This window comes from Monodelphis domestica, chromosome 5, assembly GCF_027887165.1.
Source record: "Monodelphis domestica isolate mMonDom1 chromosome 5, mMonDom1.pri, whole genome shotgun sequence".
Classification (NCBI taxonomy): Eukaryota; Metazoa; Chordata; class Mammalia; order Didelphimorphia; family Didelphidae; genus Monodelphis; species Monodelphis domestica.
Genome location: NC_077231.1, coordinates 115405972 through 115429551, shown reverse-complemented (window position 1 = coordinate 115429551; position 23580 = coordinate 115405972). Strand labels below are relative to the sequence as shown.

At 40.7% G+C, this 23580-nt stretch overlaps 1 protein-coding gene across 1 annotated transcript; it reads left to right on the top strand.

The window, feature by feature from the left end:
* The first annotated feature begins 1451 nt into the window (after nt 1-1451).
* FGF6 (fibroblast growth factor 6) lies at nt 1452-23120 on the top strand. The gene is made up of 3 exons (XM_001372338.3): nt 1452-1800; nt 4085-4188; nt 18124-23120. The coding sequence occupies exons 1-3, from the start codon at nt 1452-1454 to the stop codon at nt 18298-18300; spliced, it is 630 nt and encodes a 209-aa protein (XP_001372375.1). The 3' UTR covers nt 18301-23120.
* Nucleotides 23121-23580: the final 460 nt, after the last annotated feature.

Below are 23580 nucleotides of genomic sequence, written 5' to 3'. Positions count from 1 at the left end.
TGCATTGTCTTCTGGATTTTTTAAAGGTATGTTTTAGAAAAATATTTCAATGGTAGATCTATCTGGAATTGATTGTGGTGAGTGGTGGGAGATTCTGGTTAATTTTATAGCCCAGAGACATGAAATAGCTCCCCAAGGTCACATAGCTAATTAATGATAAAACTACTTAGAATGTAGATCTTCTGACACCAGGGCCAGTGCTCTTTCTTCTAAATCAAACAGTTTAACTGGTCAATGCCCTGTCAGGCTGTTTCAGCCTTAAGAAAAATGTGCATATTCAAGTTTCTTCCTAAGAATAGTTGAGAAACATAAGTGGGAAAGAGTGGTTTAGTGGAGTTCAGTGGGGAGAAAGCCAATATGGAATGAAAAAGATTGGGACTATTGAAGCAAATATGAAGCAAAGAGAGACATTCATGTAGATGCATTTAGTAGTCAAGGGAATGGGCTCAATTAGACAAGATGAACCACCATTCTATAACAGGGGGATTGCAAGAGTCCACATCAGTTCAAGCCACTGGGCAGAATATCCACAGTTGCTAGCATCCCTCTCCACTTTTTAGAAAGTGTCACAGACCATTAGATATATATGCCTCTGCTCTCTGAGGGATGCCCCTTTCCACCCAAGATTCTACTTTTCTTTGCACTGCAGGTTTGGCTTTTTAGGGCCTTTAGGTGGAGCCTCTCCTCTTCTGGGAACTGGATAGCTTCACCGATAGACATCCTTCCCCACTGCCTTCCAACTTCTGTGATGAAAACTCCTCATCGACGTCCTATTTTGGGCCACCGCCATCATCAGCCTTCTCATGGCCCAGGGATGAGCCCTCAGTCTCGTTTATATACTTTCACCTCTAAATAAGCAACTAGACTTTGCCAGACTACCCAATTTGGGTAGGCTTCCAAGGCTTCCTTCTCTTCCCAATTACCAAACCCTCCCCAGCCCCCATTGCCATCTCTCAACTAGCTCCTTTCCAGGGATGCTCCTTCAAGCTTCATTCCAGCCTCATAGTTCACATGCATGACAGTGTCTGTTGGCTCTCCACATCCCTTGGGGGAGGGAAGGGTGGTGGGAGCCAGGGCCTAAGAGCAGGTTAATGTTACAGCTCTGGATAAGTGACCTCGGCCAGTTGACGTCAGGGTGATGATGGGTATAGAGGAGGGCTGGGTTTCTGAACTCTAAAGATAGGTCAAATAAAATATAATTGTCCTCCTAGCAGGATAGAGTGAGGGAGCCGGAGACAGTCTCTGAGCCATGGTCTCCACCATTCTCAGAGACTCAGCCAGGGTCCCTTTGCTCCCAACCCGAGTGCCTGAGGCAGGTTTTGGTTTCATGTCAGGAGCTGTAGTCTGCCTTCCAAAAATAAGCCCCTGCGGCCATGCTAAGGGGAGAAAAACAAGAAGGGCGGTATTTTTAGGGCCATTAATTCTGACCACGTGCCTGGGAGGCAAGGTGGATGGCCTTCCCACAGAAGCTGCTCATCACTATGCCTGCAGGAGGAGGTCGCCTCGGGGGCACACTTTGGGCTTTCATCTTCTTGGGTATTCTGGCTGGCATGCTGGTGCCCTGGCCACTAGTGGGTGGCCTGGCCAACCCCGTGCTCCTGGAGAGGGGCTGGGGCACGCTGCTGGGGTCCCAGCCCCAGGCTGGATTGCCTGGTGGGCTGTCCCACAGTAACTGGGAGAATGGCTACTTGCTGGGGATCAAGAGACAGAGGAGACTGTACTGCAACGTGGGCATTGGCTTTCACCTCCAGGTGCCCCCGGATGGCAGGATCAGCGGGACCCATGATGAGAATCCCTACAGTAAGTGCATGGCCTCTGGTGGGGAATAAGGACCCTGGGAGACAAGGCTGAGGAAGAAAAGCACAGCCTGAGGGTGGGACAAGGGAAGGAAGCTTGCTGGATTCTGGAGGTCTGGCTCACAGGTCTCCTCTGAAAAGGGAAGGAGGGGGATCCTCTTTGTCACTCCTCCTCCAACTCTCCTTCCCACTGCCCCGAATTCAAGTCGGACCTTTTCTGGTGGCAAGTGATTGGCTCAGGAGTCTCTCCCTCCCCGGCATCTCTCTGATCGCCTTGAGGAAGAGTGTACCACAGGAGAAGGAATACTGAGGGGGGGGGGCGAGGGGGGAGACTGCGCTTGAATCCTGGCTCCCATCCTTCCTAGCCGCCCAACTATGGATATTCAGTTTAGTCAACTTAGTACAAAGCATGAATAAGCTTGCTTAGATTCATTCCTTCGCTCCCAGGGCTGGTGTGAGAAATGCTTTGCTGAGTACTGTGTGAGTTCTTCTTCTCATTATTATCAGTAATTACCTCCATGGGCTTAGCAAAGTCCCATCTCTTGTTTTATTAAAATCCCTGGGGTTCCTTCAGGCTGGGAACCCACCAGGGACCATGTCAGGAATACTTAGACCAAATTAGAGTCTAGCTAATATTTTAAAAAGGAGTTTGCTCTACAGTTTACAATTTCCAGTCAAGAGTCTCCCCAAATCCCTCTCTCACCCCCTTCCTCTTTTCTCACCCATTTCTTCTTTCTACTTGTGGTAGGTGTGGGAGAGGGGGAGGTTCAACCACCCAGATTCCAGGAACTCTGGAGAGGGGAACAGCCTGAGGAAACCAAGCTGAGGGCTTAAGCAGTTGAGGAGACCAGTCTGAGATCAGACCAATCCATTTAGGTGAGAAGGCACTAACTCCTAACCGGTTGTGTTCATCAAGGCACTTCATGTCTCTTGGCCTCCGTTTGCTCATCTGTTAAAGGAGAGAGTAAAACAGGTAAAACTCCAGCTCTAACTCTCATAAACCTCTAGACTTAGCTCTCTAGACTAACTCCCTCATTTTAGAGAAGAGAAAACGACAAAGAAAGAAGTGACTTGTTTAAGGTCACACATGTAGCAAACCTTGGCCTCCTGATTCTCATTTCAGTGATTTTTTTGCCACATTACACTGACTCAAAAGAAGAGCACTTTGTGTGGGTGATGCCTTGGAGAAGTTGTTGGGGTTTTTTGTTTGTTTGTTTGTTTGTTTTATAAACCCTTACCTTCTGTATTAGTATCAATTTTCACCAAAGAATCGATATTGTGCATTGGTTCCAAAGGAGAAAAGTGGTAAGGACTGGGCAATTGGGGTTATTGTGACTCACCCAGGGTCACACAGCTAGGAAGTGTCCAAGGTCAAATTTGAACTCAGGTCCTTCCAACTCTGGGTCTATTGCTCTGTCCACTGTGCTACCTAGCATGCTTCTGATGTCAAATGAAGAAGGTTGGCACAGATTTGGTCACTTCAGCTCACTCATTGTCTTACTGGTGGGTCCTCTCCTAGCAAGAAGTGATTTTCCTTGACCATGTATTTAAGTAAGTACAGTGAGGGTATTTGAGTAGGGAACTGAGGCATCTGCTTTAGACACCAGAAAGAACTTTTGGACTGCCAAGAGTTGGGAGACACAGGAAAGAATTGGCACTCGGGATACTACCAGCTTCTCTTCCAGAGTGGAGACTGCTGATAAGCTCATCCGTCTTGGGAATTCCCTAGAAGAAAGACTTTCTGACAATGCAGCTCTGCACCAGCCTTACAACTTAGAGTTTTAGGGAGTTGCCTATTGAACTGAGAGATGATGGGACTTGCCCAGGGTTACCTAGCCTCTTCGTGGCCAACGTAGTACTTAAATTACTCCACACTGTCTCTTTCCAGAGGTTAATGTAAAAAAGTGGGGGGCAATGAGAGGAGAGTCATTAACCTTCACAGCTTTTGTGGCAGACAGAAGTCCAGCCAGTCCTGAAGGCAAGAGGATGGATTTCATGTTTTCCTCCAGTTCTTAAGTTCCAAGGTTCAAGACCTTGACACTAAAATATCTCTTTGTTCAACAAAAGCCCCAGTGAATCAGATACAATGAGTGGGATGTGAGCTGAACTGAGAAGAATCCAGAGATCCAGCCCTTGATCCAGACCCCAGTTGTCTGTTCCCTGGAGCAAGCTTCTCCTTCTTTTTAGGCTTCAATTCTAGAAGGGCATTGGAGTAGGGGGCCTCTAAGGAGGGCTCTTCCGCCTGCAGAGCCAAGGCGTTTAAAGCTATCACTCTTCCTTCCAACTAGGTCTGTTGGAAATTTCAACAGTGGATCGAGGTGTCGTAAGTCTGTTTGGGGTGAGGAGTTCTCTTTTTGTGGCCATGAACAGTAAAGGAAGATTGTATGGGACGGTGAGTACATCGAGTCTTTTCCTTATGGTCCCCATTCTCCTGAAGCTCTGTAAATGAATGAGAACTCCAAAGAGCAGATTTTTTTCTGGAAGACTCCAAGTAAAAGGTCTTTTTTAAAAAATATCTTTGTTATATTTTAACCTTTGATAGGCTAGAGAAGTCTATGGTTCTCTTCTTAGAATAATGCTTTTAAATGCATAAAATACATGAGACTACAAAGGAAACCAATTATGCTGAAATATTTATCAGGGGGAAGCTAGGTGACTTAGTAGATAGAGATCCTGGGTTCAAATTTGATCTCAGATCCTTCCTAGCTATGTGACTCTAGGCTAGTCATTTAACCCCCATTGACTGGACCTTAGCACTTTTCTGCCTTGGAACCCATACTCAGTATTGATTTCAAGATGGAAAGTAAGAGTTAAAAAAAAAAAGAAATAGTTACCAAATATTTTCCCCATGAAAGGTCATGTATCCCCTAAAATCTATTCATGGACAGCTGGCTAAGAATTCCTATTCAAGTCCAAGTACTAACAAGATGATCCTATCTCTTCTGTTTAATTTTCTTTCCCGGAATTAGGGGAGACCTACTGGGGGAAAACCTTCTTCTTCCACCTTTTTCCCCCAGACTGCCCTGGGTAAGGCACACTTAAGTAAAGTGGGCATGGTGTTTGTGGGGGTAAGAACTGCCTCTTTCTGAGAGGTTTACAGTTATGACCTAAAGTGATCCAACTGCTCCTTTTGCAAAAAAATGACTGGTGGGGTTCAGCAGCTCTTGTTTCCCACAATCAATCAATCAACAAACATTTATTAAGCACCTATTATGTACTGGCCACTGTGTTATAATTAGTGGAGGATACAAAGGGAAAAAATGAGTCTTTACCTTCATGAAGCTTATATCCTCTCAGTATGTGGTTGTGGATAGGGATTTAGAATTCCAATGGATTTGGGACATTGAAGTGGGGAATTCTCTACAACCCAGAAGAGATGCTTTTCTTCTTCCAGATTTAGACCTGGAAGGAGCTTCAAAGACCATCTAGTCTTAAACCCAGGGCACTGAGGTAGGAAGTAAAAGGATTTGAACCCAGGACCAAATCCTCTAATCCCAAATTCAACAATCTGCTCTCCTACTCTCTGATACTAGGTTGTAGAATAATTCTCCTTATTACTTATGACATTAAAAATTTTTTAAATTAACATTTCTCAGAAAAGAAATACTTGGCATTTTGGTTGAGAGAAAGCATTATTTTGTTATAAATGAGAGCTGAGCTGGAAGACCTTTGAGTTCCCTGTAAGACTGATATATTGGTTGCCATATTCACATCCCTGGCATGTTCTCCTCTCTCTTTAGCCCACTGATTTATTCTGTTTGCTACTGGAACACAGCCCTTATTAGCAAATATTAAAGAAGTGAAATTATTAACCCCAGGGATAAGAACTAGCTCAAAGATGTTTTCTTGTCTTCTTTTTTTTTAAACCCTTATTTTCTATCTTGGAATCAACTCTAAATGTCTCTTCTAAGGCAAAGAGTGGTAACAGCTAAGCAATTGGGATTAAGTGACATGCTCAGGGTCATATAGCTAGGAAGTATCTAAGGTCAGATTTGAATCCAGGACTTCCCATCTCCAGACCTGCCTCTTTATCCACTGAGTCACCTAGCTGCCCCTCCAAAGCAGTTTTCAAGGAATACAAATAGTTAATGTGTGTCAGGTAATGTGTTCTATATCTCCATTGGAGATAAATTAAAAAACAATTTTGAAAATTAAGGAAAGGGATTCAAGAAAGATTTGGGGAAAGAGACAGTTGTCCCTTGATATATCACAGTTCATTTATCACAGCTTCACTGTATTGTGGGTTTTTAAAAAATTGAATTCTGTATCGTGGAGTTTTTGCTATATCATGGGATTATGTGGATGAATACCAAACTGAACACAATGGAAATGCAGTACGCCACTACCATTTGCACAAGTTTGCCAATGTGAGATTGTACATGGCTGTGCACAAAGCAGGTGTTTCTATATTGGCTGATGGAATTAAAGGTGACCAACCACAATGTTATATTCTATATCCTGGACACTGATTGCCTCAGTTAATAAGTGTGAAAAAGGTTTATAGGAGAATGGGAAGGGTTTATAAAACCTTAAAATATATCTAAATAATAAAATAAATATAATACCACTACTTTGTGGATTTTTACCTTTCTCAGGGGTCTCTGGAACACAACTTCCTCAATAGGTAGGGGATCACCATATTTTGTTTTAAGAGGTTGGTAAATGCTAGAAAGGGTTTGATAAAAGGTAGATTGTAAAATGTCCTATACCCTCAATGCAGGATGATTTCAGGGAAGTCCTTCCTGGAGATAAGGAGATGGACAGTTTTTGGAGATCAACTCCATCACTGAAAGTTTTGCAATTGTGAATGGGGGAAGGGAGAGATGGAGAGATGCAAGAGTATTAGAAGACGGATCCTTAAACATAATAACCATCTTGGAGAGATAGACAGCTTGTGTGAGACAGATTCCTTTCAGTCATCAAGTAAACAACAAATGAACAAACCTTTATTAAATGCCTTCCATGTGTCAGGCACTTTGCAAGGAGATAGAAGTACCAAGACAAAAACAAAATAATTCCTCCCTGCTTTCAAGGAATGAGTAATAGCCCAATTTATGAATCTTCTAAAAGACTTAGTTCAAGACACTTGGGGGAGGAGGAATAAGGGATGGGAATGACCATTTGCATAGTACCTACTATGTGCTACGTACTTTACAAATATTATTTTATTCAACAGCCCTGGGATGTGGGTGCTGTTATTATCATTATTTTACAATTAAGGAAAATGAGGCAAACAGAGGTTAAGTGCCTTGTCCAGAGTCACACAGAAAAGAAATATCTAAGGCTAAATTTGGACTCAGCTCTTCCTTATTCCAGACCTAGTATTCTAACCAGTGTGATATCTAACTACCTCATCTTTACCAGTAGGCAGCCAGCTTTAGAATGTGATTTCAGGGATCCTCACATTTTTCCCCCTATCAGTTCAACTATCCAGAAAGAGAGACAACCAGAAGGGGTTTTATTAGCCATTGACTCCAACCCCCTTGTTTTACCAATGAGGAACTGAAACACAGAAAGAGATTAAAAAGCTTTTCCATGACCACACACCTAGTAAAAGGCCAAGACCAGATTCATATTCAGGTTTTATTCATTTGAAATTGAGCTTTTTATCCACTATACCAAGTTGTCTCCCAAGAGAAGCTCCAAGACAATAGTTTTATTACCACTTCTCGTTAATTTTTTTTAAAATATAAAATCTTGGGAAAGAGAACTTGTAGTTTTAAGTTTGTCACCACTTTCAGGGTGGATTCATTTATTATTGAGCATTACACATCTTTTCCTCTAAGATATAATTATGCCCCTTCCCAAGACCACTTGAGAGAGCTACAAGCAAGCTGGAAGAAGAAAGGATACAGAAAGAAGGCAGGGGGCTATAGAGATTAGTAACCAATTTTCTCAATTTTACCCAAGACCAATACTAGGAAAAGAGGCCAGAAAGAGATCAGCATAGGAGGGGGAAAAAAGAAACCCAGAAAACGCAAATGGAAAATAGAGCCACATTTTAAAACTTTCTAACTCTTTAGAGACTTATGTGTAAGACATGTGCTTATCCTTGTTACACGCCATGATGTAAGTAACTTTTTAAAAGGGGGCACAGAAGCTTGTAAAAGGTGCTATTCTTAAATGGTTAGATTCCAAAGGAAAAGGGAGAATCCCTGTGGGAAGCTCCAAACCCTTAACTCTCCTCTCCCTGTGGCATTTGGCCAGGGAGAAGATTGGTTCATCAAAGCCTCCTCTCTGATATAGGAGATTCCCCCTCCATCCCCCATCTCTGCCCAGGCAGCCCTAAACAGCTATATGGGAGAGCCCCTGGAATGGGAACGTGGGCCCTACCGAGCCTGTGTCCTGGGCTCTGACAGCAGCTGACAGTTGGTATAGCAGGAGACCAGGTGGTCTAACTCCCCCTTCTACCCCTCCCCAACCCAGCCACACCAAACTAGGGGCCTCAGAGGTTGTTATCACAATCTAAAAAAACAATTGTCCCACTGATCTCAGAGCCAGGAAGGCTCCTGCTGGGTGATGATTTCATTCAAGCTATTTCTTTGTAAACTCTCGAGTTGTTTTACTCTGGATTCTCAGCTGGAATAGCAAAATGGTTTTCAGCAAGGCAAGCTCCTGTTGGTATCCGGAGGCTAAATTACCCATAGGCTTGGGATTTCTCCTGGAATAATGGGGAAGGAAAGAAAATAGGGAGGAAGGGAGGAAAGAAAGATTATGCTGATTAGTGCATGGAAAACTCCTTCTTTTGTCATCAGATCATCAGATTTTTCCAGACAAAAATAAGAGTGTGTGGTCTGGCAAAACTTCATTAAAACTGTTTTTTTCCCTTTTGACATCAGACCTATGTTGGTATTACAGCTGTTGTACCTATTCTAGATATGACCAGCACTTTGCACATATAAGTATGACTTTGAAAGGTATCAAAAGTCCTTATAACAAAAAAAAAAAATAGTTCCCCTGTTGTATCCGAAATCCTATCATCAGGAGACTTTCTTGGAAACATGTGTTTTAACTTTTTCCCAGTGAGAGGTATCCCAAGGTAGAATGGGCCAACTCAAGAAATAGTGAGCTCCCAGCACTGGAGAGTTTTAGCCAGAGGCCAGATAATCTCAGTCAGTGATATTGCAAAACTTTGTAGCTTCTGGATCAAAGGTTCAAAAATCTTTGTAATGTCATGGTCTTCTTTTCCCCTAGTGAAGCCTATGGAATCCTTCTCAGGATAATGTTTTTAAATGCATTAAATAAAATAGATAGGATTACAAAGGAAACAAATTCTTTTGAAATGCAAATATCAGAAAAGTGTTTAAAATAATTCATAATTTTAAAATAATCCAGATTAGAGTCTCTAATGCACTGTATAAATTAAATTTTATTGTTATTATTACTAGAGTAGGTCAGTTGGTGACAGGAACTCTGTTTCTACTACCAGCTCTGGGATTCCATGATTTTCTGATTCAGTGGTCTAAGCCGCTCTGGTGGAATATGAGAGAAAGGAGGGAGTAACTTGAGGGTTCCCTAAAACAATGATGTTGGCTCAGAGCAAGCAGTGTGGCTCTGAAGGGAATAGGACATAGTCCATGTAAGTCTTGATGGAGCAAGAAGGTAGGGAAATGGAGAGCCATATATACACCATGGAGTATCGCAGCCATAAATAGCACAGAATTCTGGGTTTGGGGGAGTTACAGTTAAAGGCTATGGAAAGAACATATGGTTCATTCAATACTTCCATGCCAAGCCCTGGTGCTAGATATCATGGAATAGATATTGAGTTCCTCACCGAGTTTACCATCTAGTCAGAGAAACAAGACAAATAGAATTTTAAAAAATTCAGAGAACATTTTCTACATGCCATGTTAATAAGTGCAGATTAATATATTATATATTGTGTTGAGGAATGATTTATAGGAGGAGAGATTTAGGATAGACAGAACTTCATAAGTCATAACTATGAGAAGTTGTAGTGAATGGCCAAGGGAACACAAGGAATCTACTTGGATTTCAGGGATCAATTTCTTCTAATACCTTCATTTTTTACAGATTAAGAAGGGAGTTTAGGTTATAAGTTCCCTGATACATTTGTAGCAAAGCCAGGAATAGAACCCATGTCCTCTGAGTCTTAGGCCACTTCTCTTCTCTTTATAACCGGGTTGTAGGGGCAGCTAGGTAACACAGTGGATAGAGAACCAGGCTTGGAGTTAGTAAGACCTGGGTTCAAATCTGGCCTCTTTTACTTTCTAGCTATGTGACCGTGGGCAAGTCATTTAACTCCAATTGCCTAACTTGCCACTCTTCTGTCTCAGAATTGATACTAAAATAAAAGGTAAGAGTCTAAAAAAAATAACCCAGAATATACTCTCCTCTCTTTCCAGGGGTGGTTTGAGTATAAAATTCTGCCTAAAGACAGGGTATGGGAAACAAGCTCTCTTGCCATTGTTATAATCCCATGCTTTTGAAGAGAGTTTTTATTCCAGAAAATACACAATGAAACTTTTACTAATTTGTCCCTTTGCAAAATGCCTCTCTCCATCCTGAGAGCAGAGAAGTTTTAGAGAGAGATTGGCTGCACATATGTCCCATTAGATCAGCATGGAATTTAAGGTCATATAGTCTTGGGGCTGGAGGCATGAGAGGGCCAGGATATGTGATCCTGCAGGATTATTTTCATTTGTTAAAGTAATAATATACAGTAGCTGCTTTTATTAACATAGCGTTCACATGGTTGGAACTCTTTCTCACCAGAGATGAGAAGCCAACATTCCCTGGTCATTGGATATGCATGTAAAGTAATAACTAATACGGGGCCTTGGTTTTGATACATTCACTTCCATAACACTTATTAAACTCCGACCATGAGCCGGACTCTTTGTTAGGGGTTGGGGTAATACAAAGTAATGCATCCTTGCTCTCATACGACAGCGTGGTTCCCAGTGTTTTTTGTTCTGAGAACCCCTTTCAAAATTAACAACAAAAAAAAATGTTGTGATCTCCCAGAGTAACTTACTATACCCCTCATAATTTTCCTTTAGATTTATTCATTCAGAACTCACTATAACTTCAACAATGTTTTATCCCCAAAAGCTCCAAATCAAAATTTGTGTCATATGATTAAAATTATAAACTTGAACATTTTAGTCTACTTATAATTGTGAAAATTCTAGTTTCATGACTAGAAAACTCAAATTATATCATAACTGGTCAGTTATTTGCTGTTTAAAGCACCATTAAAGAAATTTTATCTCTTGAGCTATATTCACAAACTTCCAAAGAATTTGAGAACCACTAAATGGGAGCCGTTTTCTTTATCTCTTTATCACTATAGTGCCTAGCACAAAGTAAAAGCTAAACAAAAAGTTTATTGACTAACCGATTGACTGTGTTAGAGGAAAGAAGAATCAGGAGAAATAAGAGTTCAAATCCCCCCACTGACTAGCTGTGTGACAACCCTGGGCAAGTCACTCTTGGAAGTCCAATTTTCTCATTTATATAATTGGCATAATAGGAATATCTTTGATTACTAATTTATAAAGTTGTTGCAAGGATTAAAGGAAATAACATATAAATGCTTGAAAAACTCTGGTGGCAGTTATTTTCCTATGATTTTATTGGTGTGGCTACTCTCTCCATCAGAGCAAGTCTATGCAAACTATGGAGGCAAACTAAGCCTCCATGACATACTAGATTGCCTTTGGAAGTTGCGTGGAAGAAACATTTTTTTCTATTGCAACCAATGTCTTCCAACTTAGTCAGATGGGGCTTTGGATGGCAAAGATGCCCTCTTTCCACTAGATCACTTTGGTAAGACTTGTCAGAGCTTGTGTTCTATGCTCATGACTTTTGGGAAACCCAAGTAACCTCTATGCCATGATGAAGATCTCAGAGGGTGGTGTCTGGTGGAAAAGGGTGTGTGTGTGTGTGTGTGTGTGTGAATATACATGGGGTATGTGTGTGATATAATTAAGAATCAGTGCAGGGCACAGAGGAAAAATGCCCACCCTTCCCAGCTGAGTATATGAAGCTGCTAACAGCAAACAACATTAATCATTGCCATGTAACTATCCCCCCAAAATACCTACAATTTCTTTTGGTTCATCAACAAGCATTAATGCCTACTACCTTATAGGACCAAGATATTATGAAAAATGGTGGGGGGAGATTAAAAAGCAGATTAGATCATTCCTGTATTCAGAGAGTTTACAGTCTACTAGCATGGATATTGGGCAGTTGGTGGCACAGTGGATAGAATGCCAGGCCTGGATTCAGGAAGACTCATCTTCCTAAGTTTAAATCTGACCTCAGACACTTTCTAGCTGTGTGTCTTTGGGCAAGTCACTTAACCCTGTTTGCCTCAGTTCCTCATCTGTAAATGAGCTGAAGAAGGAAATTGGAAACCACTCCAGAATCTTTACCAGAAAACTCCAAATGGGGTCATGAAGAGTTGGACATGACAACAACAGCAAAAGCATGGATATTACATGTAGCATATGATAGGAATGAAGAAAGTGATCAGAAAAATGACCTAGGAAAATGTTTGCCTTATCCATAGCACTTCATTTCCCTGTGAACTATAATGTACATGGGGCTCACTAAATAGTAATTGGGAGTCAAAGAAGAGAAAAAAGTAATGAGTGGCACCATATTGTAGAATGTGGGGTCAGACAGCCTGGGTACAAATTCAGAGATAGAGACCCAGAGTCACTAAGTGACTTGTCCAAGGGCATCCAGTAAGTATATGACATCCGATTTTAGAATCCAACTGTTTTCACTGAGTAGGCTGGCCCTTCTCCTAGTCAATCAAGCTGAAATACTCAATACTGCTGGAGCCAAGCTGGGTTGAGAGGAGCGATGAGGTAAAAAGAACTTAGAGAGTCTGATAAGAAAATCAGTGGTAAGAAGGCAGCCTTGATAATACTGCCTCTATAGAGACAAGCTAACTAGTTCAATGAAACAAACTATGATCATATCTAAACTTTCAAAGTATCCCTGTAAAAACTTTTCCATTCTTGTTTATGAAGTCAAAAACTTAAAGAGAAAATATAAAAAAGTAATTGCTTGGCTAAAAAACCCTATATTGACAAAAATTCACATTTATTTGGGCAAATTTCTAGTATTTCAACAAAAAAGTAATTGTTTCATTAAAAACTGAATACATTCATATTAGTTTTTATACCTTTTTGGCATTCACAGCAAAAATTATTTCACTAAAAAAACAACTGCTTTGGCATGAACTTATTCATTCTTGAAAATTTTTAGTACTTTCAACAAAAATGTACTTGCTTTATTTTAAAAGCTTTTTACATAAATTCACATTTTCCACAATTTTTAGAATTTTCAAAAAATAAGTGCTTTGCTAAAAAGAGAAACATAAAATGTAAATTCACATTAATTTTCATAAAATTTTCAGCATTTGTTGAACACTGCTCTTACCAAAAGGTGGGAAACTATCCATATATCTTCTCTCTTTAAAAAAAAAAATATTTTGGGGGCAGGTAGGTGACTCAGTGGGTCTAGAACCAGACCTAGAGATTGGAGGTCCTAGGTTCATATGTGAATTCAGACACTTCCTAGCTGTGTGACCCTGGGCAAGTCACTTAACCCCCATTGCCTAGCCCTCACCGCTCTTCTGCCTTGGAACCAATATACAGTATTGATTCTAAAATGAAAGGTGAGGGTTTAAAAAAAAAAACACCACCAAAAATATTTTTATTGGTCAAACCCATGAACAAGGTGCTTGAATTAATTTTACAAGATTTTAACTTCTTGCTAGGATCTAGACACATGTAGCCAAATAAGCCGTATTGGTCTCACATCAATCTCATTTAGCTTCTTTGGCGAGTAGGTAAAGTGACAACATTGTCACTTGCGCCTTACAAAAATGGCTTGCCATTGATAAGGAGGAATGCAGGGAGGGTGAAACAAGCATTTATTAAGATTTGTTATGTGTGTGTGGGGGGGCAGCTGGGTGGCTCAGTGGGTCTAGAACCAGACCTAGAGATTGGAGGTCCTAGGTTCATATCTGAATTCAGACACTTCCTAGCTATATGACCCTGGGCAAGTCACTTGACCCCCATTGCCTAGCCCTTACCACTCTTCTACCTTGGAACCAATACACAGTATTGATTTCAAGACGGAAGGCAAGAGTTTTAAAAAAAGGACTTATTATGTGGGTTGCACATGCAAAATATTTACCAGATTTTTTATTATCTGGGGATGGGAGGGCAAAGAGGAGGGCAGAGATGGAAGGCCAGATAGTAGGAGAGAATTTGGGAGTCAAAACTTTTAATTAATTAATTAATTTTGTTATGAAAATTAGTTTCTAGTAATAAAAGTCTTATATTTTATGAGGTTTATTAAAGATTAAGAAATAAAGAAAATACAAAATAAGAAAGCGCATGCCACCTACATTTTGCTGGCTAGGTAGAGAGCCGCCTGTCCCTAGAAGCGGAAGCCAAGAGACCCCAAGTAGGTGGAGAGTCAGCTTAAATACAATTTCTGTTCTTGGCCCAGGTGGGATTCTGGGAACTGCCAAGGACTTCTGGGGATTGAAGTCCAGGGTTCAAATCTCCATTTTTATAATTTAGAATATTTTTCCATGGTTACATGATTCAGGTTTTTTCCCTCCCCTCTTCCCTCCCCCATCCTGGAGATGACAAGCAATTCCACTGGGTTATATATGTTTCATTGTTCAAAACCCATTTCTATGTTATTCATATTTGCAGTAGAGTGATATTTTAATGGCAGACCCCAATCATATCCCCATTGAACCATGTGATTGATTAAATGTTTTTCTTCTGCATTTCTGTTCCCACAGTTCTTTCTCTGGGTGCGGATAGCATCTTTCTCATAAGTCCCTCAGAATTGTCCTGGGTCATTGCATTGCTACTAGTAGAGGAGTCCACTGTGTTCGATTGTACCACAATGTATCAGTCTCTGTGTACAATGTTCTCCTGGCTCTACTCCTTTCACTCTGCATCACTTCCTGGAGCTTGTTCCAGTCCCCATGGAATTCCTCCACTTTATTATTCCTTTTAGCACAATAGTATTCCATCACCAACATATACCACCATTTGTTCAGCCATTCTCCAATTGATGGGCATCCCCTTGTTTTCCAATTTTTGCCACCACAAAGAGTGCAGCTATGAATATTCTTGTACAAGTCTTTTTCCTTATTATCTCTTTGGGGTACAAACCCAGCAATGCTATGGCTGGATCAAAGGGCAGACAGTCTTTTATCGCCCTTTGGGCATAGTTCCAAACTGCCCTCCAGAATGGCTGGACCAATTCACAGCTCTACCAACAGTGCATTGGTATCCCAATTATACCACATCCCCTCCAAAATTTATCAGTTTCATCTGCTGCCACACTGGCCAGTCTGCTAGGTGTGAAGAGTTGTTTTTATTTTCAATTCTCTAATCAAGAGAGATTTAGGACACTTTTTCATGTGTTTATTGATGGTTTTTATTTCTTCATGTGAAAACTGCCTATCCATGTCCCTTGCCCATTTATCAATTGGTGAATGGCTTGATTTTTTGTACATTTGATTTAGTTCCTTATATATTTGGGAAATTAAACCTTTGTCAGAGAGTTTTGCTATAATTCCCCCCCCCCCAGTTTGTTTCTTTCCTTATAATTTTGGTTGCATTGGTATTGTTTATACAATGTCTTTTTAATTTGATATAATCAAAATCATTCATTTTACATTTTGTAATGTGCTCTCTCTCTTGCTTGGTCTTAAATACCTTCCTTTCCCACTGATCTGACAAGTATACTATTATTTGGAACTCAAAACTTGAAAAACAAATTAATGTTAAGAAAGTTGTTTTTGTTGACTATTCTCAGCAATGCAATGATCTGGGACAATCCTGAAAGATTTTTGCTGGAGAATGCTATCCACTTCCAGAGAAAGAATTGGTGGAGTTGCCTTTTATACCAGTGTCCTTATGGTCTTATTTTGGGGTTTTGGTTATGTATGAGTTTGGTTTTACAATAACCAATATGGAAGCGTGCTTTGCATGACAATGAAAATAAACTTTTTAAATTGTTTTTACATGTAACAAGAGAAAATATTTTTTTAAAAAAACTAATTTGCTTTGTGTCAGGCACTTTACAAATATTGTGTCATTTTATCCTCTTTTGCTAGACTTCTGTTGTAGGGTGAATTTCTCATTCTTCCCATTATTACATCTACAGTTTCCAAAGAAATGTTTCCTTGTATCCAATTCAGATTCAGACATTTGTAGTCCAAATCTGACACAAGTGAATATGCAGATGATATGAAAAGAATAAGTGGTCTGTTGACTAAATTAAGCTTTTTTCCCCCTTAGGGAAGGATGGATGGTTCAAAAGATTGAATTATTCCAATCTTGTTTTTAGTAAGCAATCTGATAACCCAAATAGCTCTCCTCTTGCTCTGTGTCCTATGTGTACATCCCTGGGAAAAGACCTGATCTCTCATCAAAATCCCATCTGTATGTCTAGCTATAGTATAGAAGGGTCCTATTGCTTTTCAAGGAACTGCTGGTACATACTAGACCAAGGCAAAGCACACTATTGTCTAGTAATGAAAGAAGGACATGGGTGAATTTTTTTTTGGAGGGATGAGAGTGGGGGAAGAGTTTGTTGCTGTCCAATGCCCATTTTCTGAACATTAATCTTCTCTGACAAATTAGCAGAAGATAAGAAGATATCATGAGCCCTAGTTATAATTACTCTCCTCCTTCTTTAGTTTTTAAGGCTTCCTGTCCTCCAAGATACGAGGTATACATACACCCATAGACAGAATGGGATGGTAGAAAGAGCTTTGATTTTTAAGTCAGAATATCTGGGTTTAAGCCCTTCCTCTTGGCAGTAGGTGTGTGATCTTGAACAAATCATTAATCACTCTCAACCTCAATTTCCTCATGTATAAGTCAAGGTTAATAAATACTTGCAGTAGATGTGTCTATATAGCTCAGGACTTGGGATTCCAAACTTGAGGAAGTCCTGGAACTAACCACTAAATCATCCTTGCTCTTTTTACTCCCAGTCAGATATGCCTCTGGAAGATCTCAGAATTTATCTCCAAGTATTGGAGATCTCCAGAGATGTGAGTAAGAACATCCTCTGGTCCTACACAAACACTTAAGGTAATAATGCAGGATGTACTTTCATTCATAGCACAGAAAATGCAGAAAACAAATACTGTAGTGATTATTCTAATCTGAGCACACTGTTGGGCTCATTCTCAAGCTTTAAACCCACAAAAAGGGGAACCCACATTTGAAAAATCAAGAAGTGGTGGATGATGTAAATTTTACAAACTCACATTGGAGGCAGAAAAGTGTAGTAGAGAGAATAATGGATTTATAATCATTGTGCTTGGATTTGAATCCTACTTACTAGCTATGCAATCTTGGGCAAATCAGCTAGGTTTACTGAGCCTTAGTTTGAAAGGAGCATAGATTTAAATCTGGAGTGAACATTAGGAGTCATCTGTTTGTTGTTGCTCAGTCATGTCTAACTCTTTGTGACTCCATTTGGAGTTTTTCTGTCAAAGATACTGGAGTGGTTTGCCATTTCCTTCTCTAGCTCATTTTACAGATGAGGAAACTAAGGCAAACAGGGTCGTGACTTGACCACGGCCACACAGCTCTTAAGTGTCTGAGACTATATTTGGACTCAGATCTTCCTGATTCCAGTCTCAATGCTCTATACACTATACCACCTAATGAAAATATAGTTTCCCCAAATACTACAGTGTCATCAAGAATAGTATAAAGTCAGTTATGGTCATGGAACGAGCACTAGACTTGGAGTTCTAGTCTAGAACTAGACTATTTATATTATTATTAATTCATTTTGAGATTGTATGCAAGTTACTTCTCTCTGGACCTTTGTTTCTTCATAGGGAAGCTAAATAGCACAATGGATAGCATGGGAGACTTAGAATCAGAAAGGCCCAAATTCAAATCCTGCCTTAGAACCATGCCAATTATGTGAACCTGAGCAAGTCACTTAACATGTCTCAGCCTCAGTTTCTTCTCCTGTAAAACAGAGGTAGTACTTACCCCAGAGGGTTACTAAGGATCAAATAAGATAACATTGAAAATTTTTGGTAAACTGTAACAAATGTATATAAATGTGTTATTATCTGTAAAATAAAAGGGTATAAAACTAAATGATGTCTAAGGTTTCTTCCAGCTCTTATATTCTGTGATTGCCCCTGGAATATTCTATATATAGTGGGATCTAATGAGATTGGTGGGGAGGTAGGAGGAAGGGAATGGCCCTATCTAGAATGTTCCTAAGGCAGTTGCCAATCATCCCACTTTTTTATCTCTCTTCTCCCCAGCCCAGTTTTCAAGAGGAGTGCAAATTCCGAGAAACTCTCCTTCCCAACAACTACAATGCCTACGAATCAGACCTGTACCGAGGGACCTACATCGCTCTAAGCAAGCATGGACGAATAAAACGTGGCAATAAAGTGTCCCCAGCCATGACTGTCACTCATTTCCTGCCCCGGATGTGAAGAAACCAGGAAGAAGGTTCACCTGGAGAAGACAACAACTTCTCTATTTGAATTTTGCACAAATGAAAAGCCTCCCTTTCCCCATCTTTACCCCCATGGATGTCCTTTGAATCAAGTGTTTTTAGTGTTTATGGATATGTGTGTATCAGAAAATTGACCAGGCCTTCTTAACAACATTTACTGGGCTCCTTCCACCCCAATTCAGATGGTTTTCCTGGTGCTTCCTAGAAATGTCATCCTCTAGACCCAGGAGGAGTGTCCCCAACTCCTAGCATGGCAACGGAGCCTTTGCTATGATCTTACACTGTGACAGAAGGTATAGATGTCTGCCATGGGATACAAGTACACACATGGGGGTGTGTATTTGTGTGCGCATGTTTATACATACATATATCTCCTTCTATGTACAGAACAGAAGCATTTCAAGGCATTGAATTTCATTTCTCCTGACTTCATGGCTACAGGAATCTGCCCACAAGTATGTCACTTGTCAAACAGTCAGGATTGATGGATTCGGTCTCTTTTCTCAACTCTCCAGTCACAGACCAGTGACTTCACAGCAAGCAGGAGCAGCTGTCCTGTGCACCCATGGAATACATGGCAAGAGATTTCAGCTATGAACAGGAGTGGTGATTAGACACGCAAAGATTCTTGACTCTCAGGCACTGGAATGCATTGCCAAGGGAAACTGGGGGTATCTCCTTAAGAATAAAATGGGGAGAACAGCTGCCTAGAATGGTTGAAACAGACCTGCATGGAGGCAATGTGGGTGAACTGGATGATCTAAGGAGGTCCCTTTCACTGGGAGGGTCCTCTTCAAAATAAAGGCAGTGATAAGACTGCCTGTCCATAATTCTTCTTTGTGTTGAACCATATCATTTGAACCCAAGAAGGCAAGAAGCTGCATATGATAGCCTTCTTTGAAGGGACAAAGAAAGGAATGGGGGAAAAAATTAGTTGTGTTTCAGAACACAGGTGGTAAACCCTACCAGTAGCACCAATCTCTGGAGCCATTTGCCTGGAGCTGGCAGAAAGGACCTGTAGAGGTCTACTCCTCCCACATAGTCCAAGGGTTATGCTAATTCTGTGAAAAAAGAGCTGCTGACATCAACCAAGCATTAGGAGAACCCTTGACTGCTAAATTCCATGACACCCCCTGCCCTTTGAAGTGGAGGCCCCCAGGTCAACTATAAATACTGACTCTCTGCCTTCAGATTCCTGCCCTGCTGGAACACTCCTAAATCTAAAACCAGATTGAGCCATGTCAGAGTACAAAACATTCTCAGCATATGTGAAGCAGAAAATGACAGAAAGACCTGACATCCTACCCTGCCACCATTTTCTTGGTCCCCTTGACTGCAAGACAATCCCTCATCTGTTGCAAATACCTTCAACCTCAGCATATCTCTCTATTTGCAGATGCGCCCATCTATAAATAGACCTGAGCACTGGGTATGTGGACCAAAGATGGCTCTACAGGACCCAAAGGCAAGAAAATATGCTAGTTGTGGCCCTGTCTGTCAAATTCCAAAGGCAACCATGTGTTTAGAGTGCTTGGAGGCAAGGATCTGGGTGAGGTGACTTCTGGAGACATCTTCCAGATTATTGAGTCAACAATGGTAGAAAGCATCTTTATTAGACATCCCAAGATGTGACTTCAGAATCTGGGGTTCAAGAAGCATTGGAATTCTAGCTAAAAGAATGGCAACAGAATGCCAGATGGAAAGGTGATAGATCATCACAATCAGGGAAAGAGGCAGGGTAGATAAGTCAGAAGGTCATTTCCTCTCTTCTCATCTCTTTGCACAAACTTGGCTTTACTGGAAGGAAACTCCAGAGAGTTCCACAAGGGCCAAGGTTACTGCTGTATCCTCTTGAATACATATTGGATGACTCAAATCCTGACTGGGAGCTACTTCAGATATCAACTTCCCTTTCCCAACTAGGAGTGAATAGAAAATGAGGCCAATGAAAAATGTACTGTATTTCAGTGGCTGATTGGGTTTCTCTACCCAGGTACAAGTCAGGTAGAAGTTAATTTAGACCCAACAGTCAACCTTTGATTAGCTGTGGGATTTTAAATAAGTGAAATTGGAAAATTATTCAACCACCTTTTAATAGTCAAAAGTTTTCCCCCCAACTGATTGAATTTAGTAAAATGGACAGCTTGAATTTCATCCCCTCTTCTTTGCTCTGCCTTCTTTCTGGTGAAGGGGGAGAAGTGATGACTAAGATAAAGAAGAAAAGCAAGAAACCCAAGTAATTCATAAATTGGAAATCTTCACTCTTTGAAATCGAATATTGATTTGGGGTCATCATGCTCTGACTCTCATTGAACATCATTGAAGAAGCATAAGAATGGGAAACCCAGGAATGGATCAGAGGTGCCTTCCTCTCTCATACCGATCTGTTCTTTATAATATTGTGCTAATTCCATCCTAGCTGGTCCCACAGAACCAATGTAGTTGTTGAGAAAACTGACTGTCATGAGAAAGAAAAGCCAAGAATGACTTTCCCTCCCCATCCAAAAGTCCAATCACTTAAGGAAGCTGAGTGATTTAAACTAGTTCTTTCCTAAGTTCTCAAGCAATCTTCCAGACTCCTGAAAGCCAGGTTCAGTTGGTGTCTTTTCTACCCTATATCTTCTCTGGCAGATCCAACTCCAGCCATTGGACAGGAAGGTGGCATTATTGCCTCTCTAGGCTCACAAGTCCAGTCATAAAGATCAAGCCCATCCTGATGAATGGTCCTGAGAGAAGATACACATTTTTCCTTAGCTGGGGAGGTTATTAATCTTACAAGATGACCCAAGAACTGCTTTTGTGAAGATACCCTTTGAGAGTACCAAATGACTTTTCTACCTTTTAAAAATTATATCTTAGTCATATTTTATACACACATACACACCTCCTTCTCAATATCCCCCATAATCTCCTTTACCTTTTTATATGTTTCCTTTTGTAGAATCTCTCTTAAAAACTTTTTTAAAAAATCACAAAGTCATTATCCTGCCTCATCTCCCATCCTTTGCAATTTATCTAGGATTGTGTTCTAAGATAATTTCTTATTTTTTTCAGGTCATTATATTATTATGTTAAGGATAGATGACTTACTATTCTTACATCCAGAAAGTCAAGATGCTGGACAAATTCCCCTTTGGAGGCAGTCCTACCACTGTCTTATAGCATCTATTTTTCATGATGGCTTATGACAAACTTGGTTGCACTGGATGTAAGATCCTTCAAAGATTCATGTACCTCTACCCCGACTCCCTCCTAAGATATGCACTAATGTCTAAATTCTGTCTTCTTTGTTTATCTTGGACCCCAGCTCCAGCTGCTTTTGCAAACCAATCTTCCAGGCTCTGTTTCTGGCCTTTAAGACCTTGGGATGTCAACCTATTCACCTGTTCTCAAAGGTCTTTTGTCCTTTTACCCATGGACTCAGATGCTAGTTTCCATGCATCTTTCCATCTTCCTGGAAACATCTTCCTCTAGGACTCTAGGCAGTGAGTTCCTGCAGAAGTGTTTCCTACCCCCATCAAGTGATTTAGGACCATTTGATGATCCCCTCTTCCCAAGAGAAACCCAAGAGAAAAGTGTAGGAAAGTGAGTAGGGGATGGAAAAAACTCAACAAACCAGGTCAGTCTCCCTGATACTTAAGTCATTCAGCAATGTCTAGGTATACTGGTGTATTCCTGTCATCCCCTAAGGAGTGGAAATGCCTCCTTGCCCTATGAGTGAGTCAAGCTTCTAAAAGGAAGAAGAAAGAGAGGTTAGGAGTTGCTTGACATTATGTTGCAAATATCAAGTGTCCCAGTATGCTCTCTATCCCCTCCAGTTGTGTGAATCAGAGGCCAGATGAAGTGCAGACACCTTAAACGAGCTCTGTACATCTCATCACCTTTATACTCTGAAAGTTAAGTGATCTCATTGGGATGGGCATTGCCTCCATTGGTGCCCATGATAACCAACCTATCCCTTCTCATTCTCATTCATTTTTTTTCTGAAATCAAAAATTTCACATGACACAATTAAATATATTTCCCTCATTAGAGGAAATTTGAAACATATATAAATTATGCATTACAATTAGCTCCCTCCATTCAGATATATTCTTTGCCATTTCATACATCTTTGGTAGTGGATCTACCCAACTTGAGCATGACATCATTAGTCATGTCCTCCAGTCTGCTTCCCCCTACCATTCTTTTTTCCTTTGCCCCTTTGGGTCACTTCAGAGCCACCTAGCATGACTGGTAAAAATAATGGTGCTAAAAAGATATGCTTTTGTTGCAGCAAGCATCTTGACAATCTGATTCTGCCCATTTTCCTCCTCCTATTCAATTCTGGGTCCTCCTCATTTGCCCACATGCAGCACCTGTCCAAGATATACCTCATTGAACAATCGCATTTTCGGCGTTCCTTCTTGCACAAAGCTGGACAGTGTTGCATCCTGCCATTGTTTTCTCTTCCTGTAAGTTAAGATATACCTCGTGGCAGGCTAGAGGTTTGTACAACAGGTCAGAAAACAGGAGCTGATCAGCCAATGTTACTAAGAGATGTGAAGCTTCTGTATTGTTTTGAATGTATGTGCTGTGCACAAACCATTTCATGTACCAATGGAAAAAGCGGTCTTTTTATACATTTCTCTAAGCTGTTTTGATCCCCAACTTTTCCTTCCCATCTCCATCCCATATCTTTCCTAATTCTGTCTTCCCCTTCCCCCCACCCATTAAAACTAATGACATGTCTTTGGGGTGTGATCGTATCTTTCCTTCAAGAAGTATGAGCTTGTCTCACCACTACATCTCTAAAGGGCAGGCAGAAGGCCACCAAAATGATTTCCCTTTTTTGGCAGCTTGAGAGAATCAATGAACTAGTCTGCAAGGAAAGCCTACTATACCTGAAATAGAGCAGAGACAAAACTTTTTAAGTCTCTGCCCTCAAGGAGCATCTATTCTGTTAATGGAGATTATATATATATATTTATATATATATATATGTATATATATATACACATATATACAAAGGAACATAAAATAAATGCCATGTCACATGGGGTGGGGGAGAGGGGGACATAGACAGTGGGGAAGGAGAAAACCCTAGCAGGAAAGTGTCAGGAAGGGTCTCAAAGAGGAGATGATTCCTTAGTTGGACTCTGAAGGAAACTGAGGATTCTATAAAGGCAAGAGGGAGGAAAGAGAGCTTTCCCACCATGATGACATTATGGACATAGAGGGATGAATTACCTTGTATTGAGGTCAGCAGGAAGTCTGG

What these genes read in the sequence shown, in the direction of transcription:
- FGF6 (XM_001372338.3), top strand. Translation starts at nt 1,452, where the DNA reads ATGGCCTTCCCACAGAAGCTGCTCATCACTATGCCTGCAGGAGGAGGT. An exon ending in CCATGATGAGAATCCCTACA is followed by an intron (nt 1,801 to 4,084) that starts GTAAGTGCATGG and finishes CCTTCCAACTAG; the next exon opens with GTCTGTTGGAAATTTCAACA. An exon ending in AAGGAAGATTGTATGGGACG is followed by an intron (nt 4,189 to 18,123) that starts GTGAGTACATCG and finishes TCTTCTCCCCAG; the next exon opens with CCCAGTTTTCAAGAGGAGTG.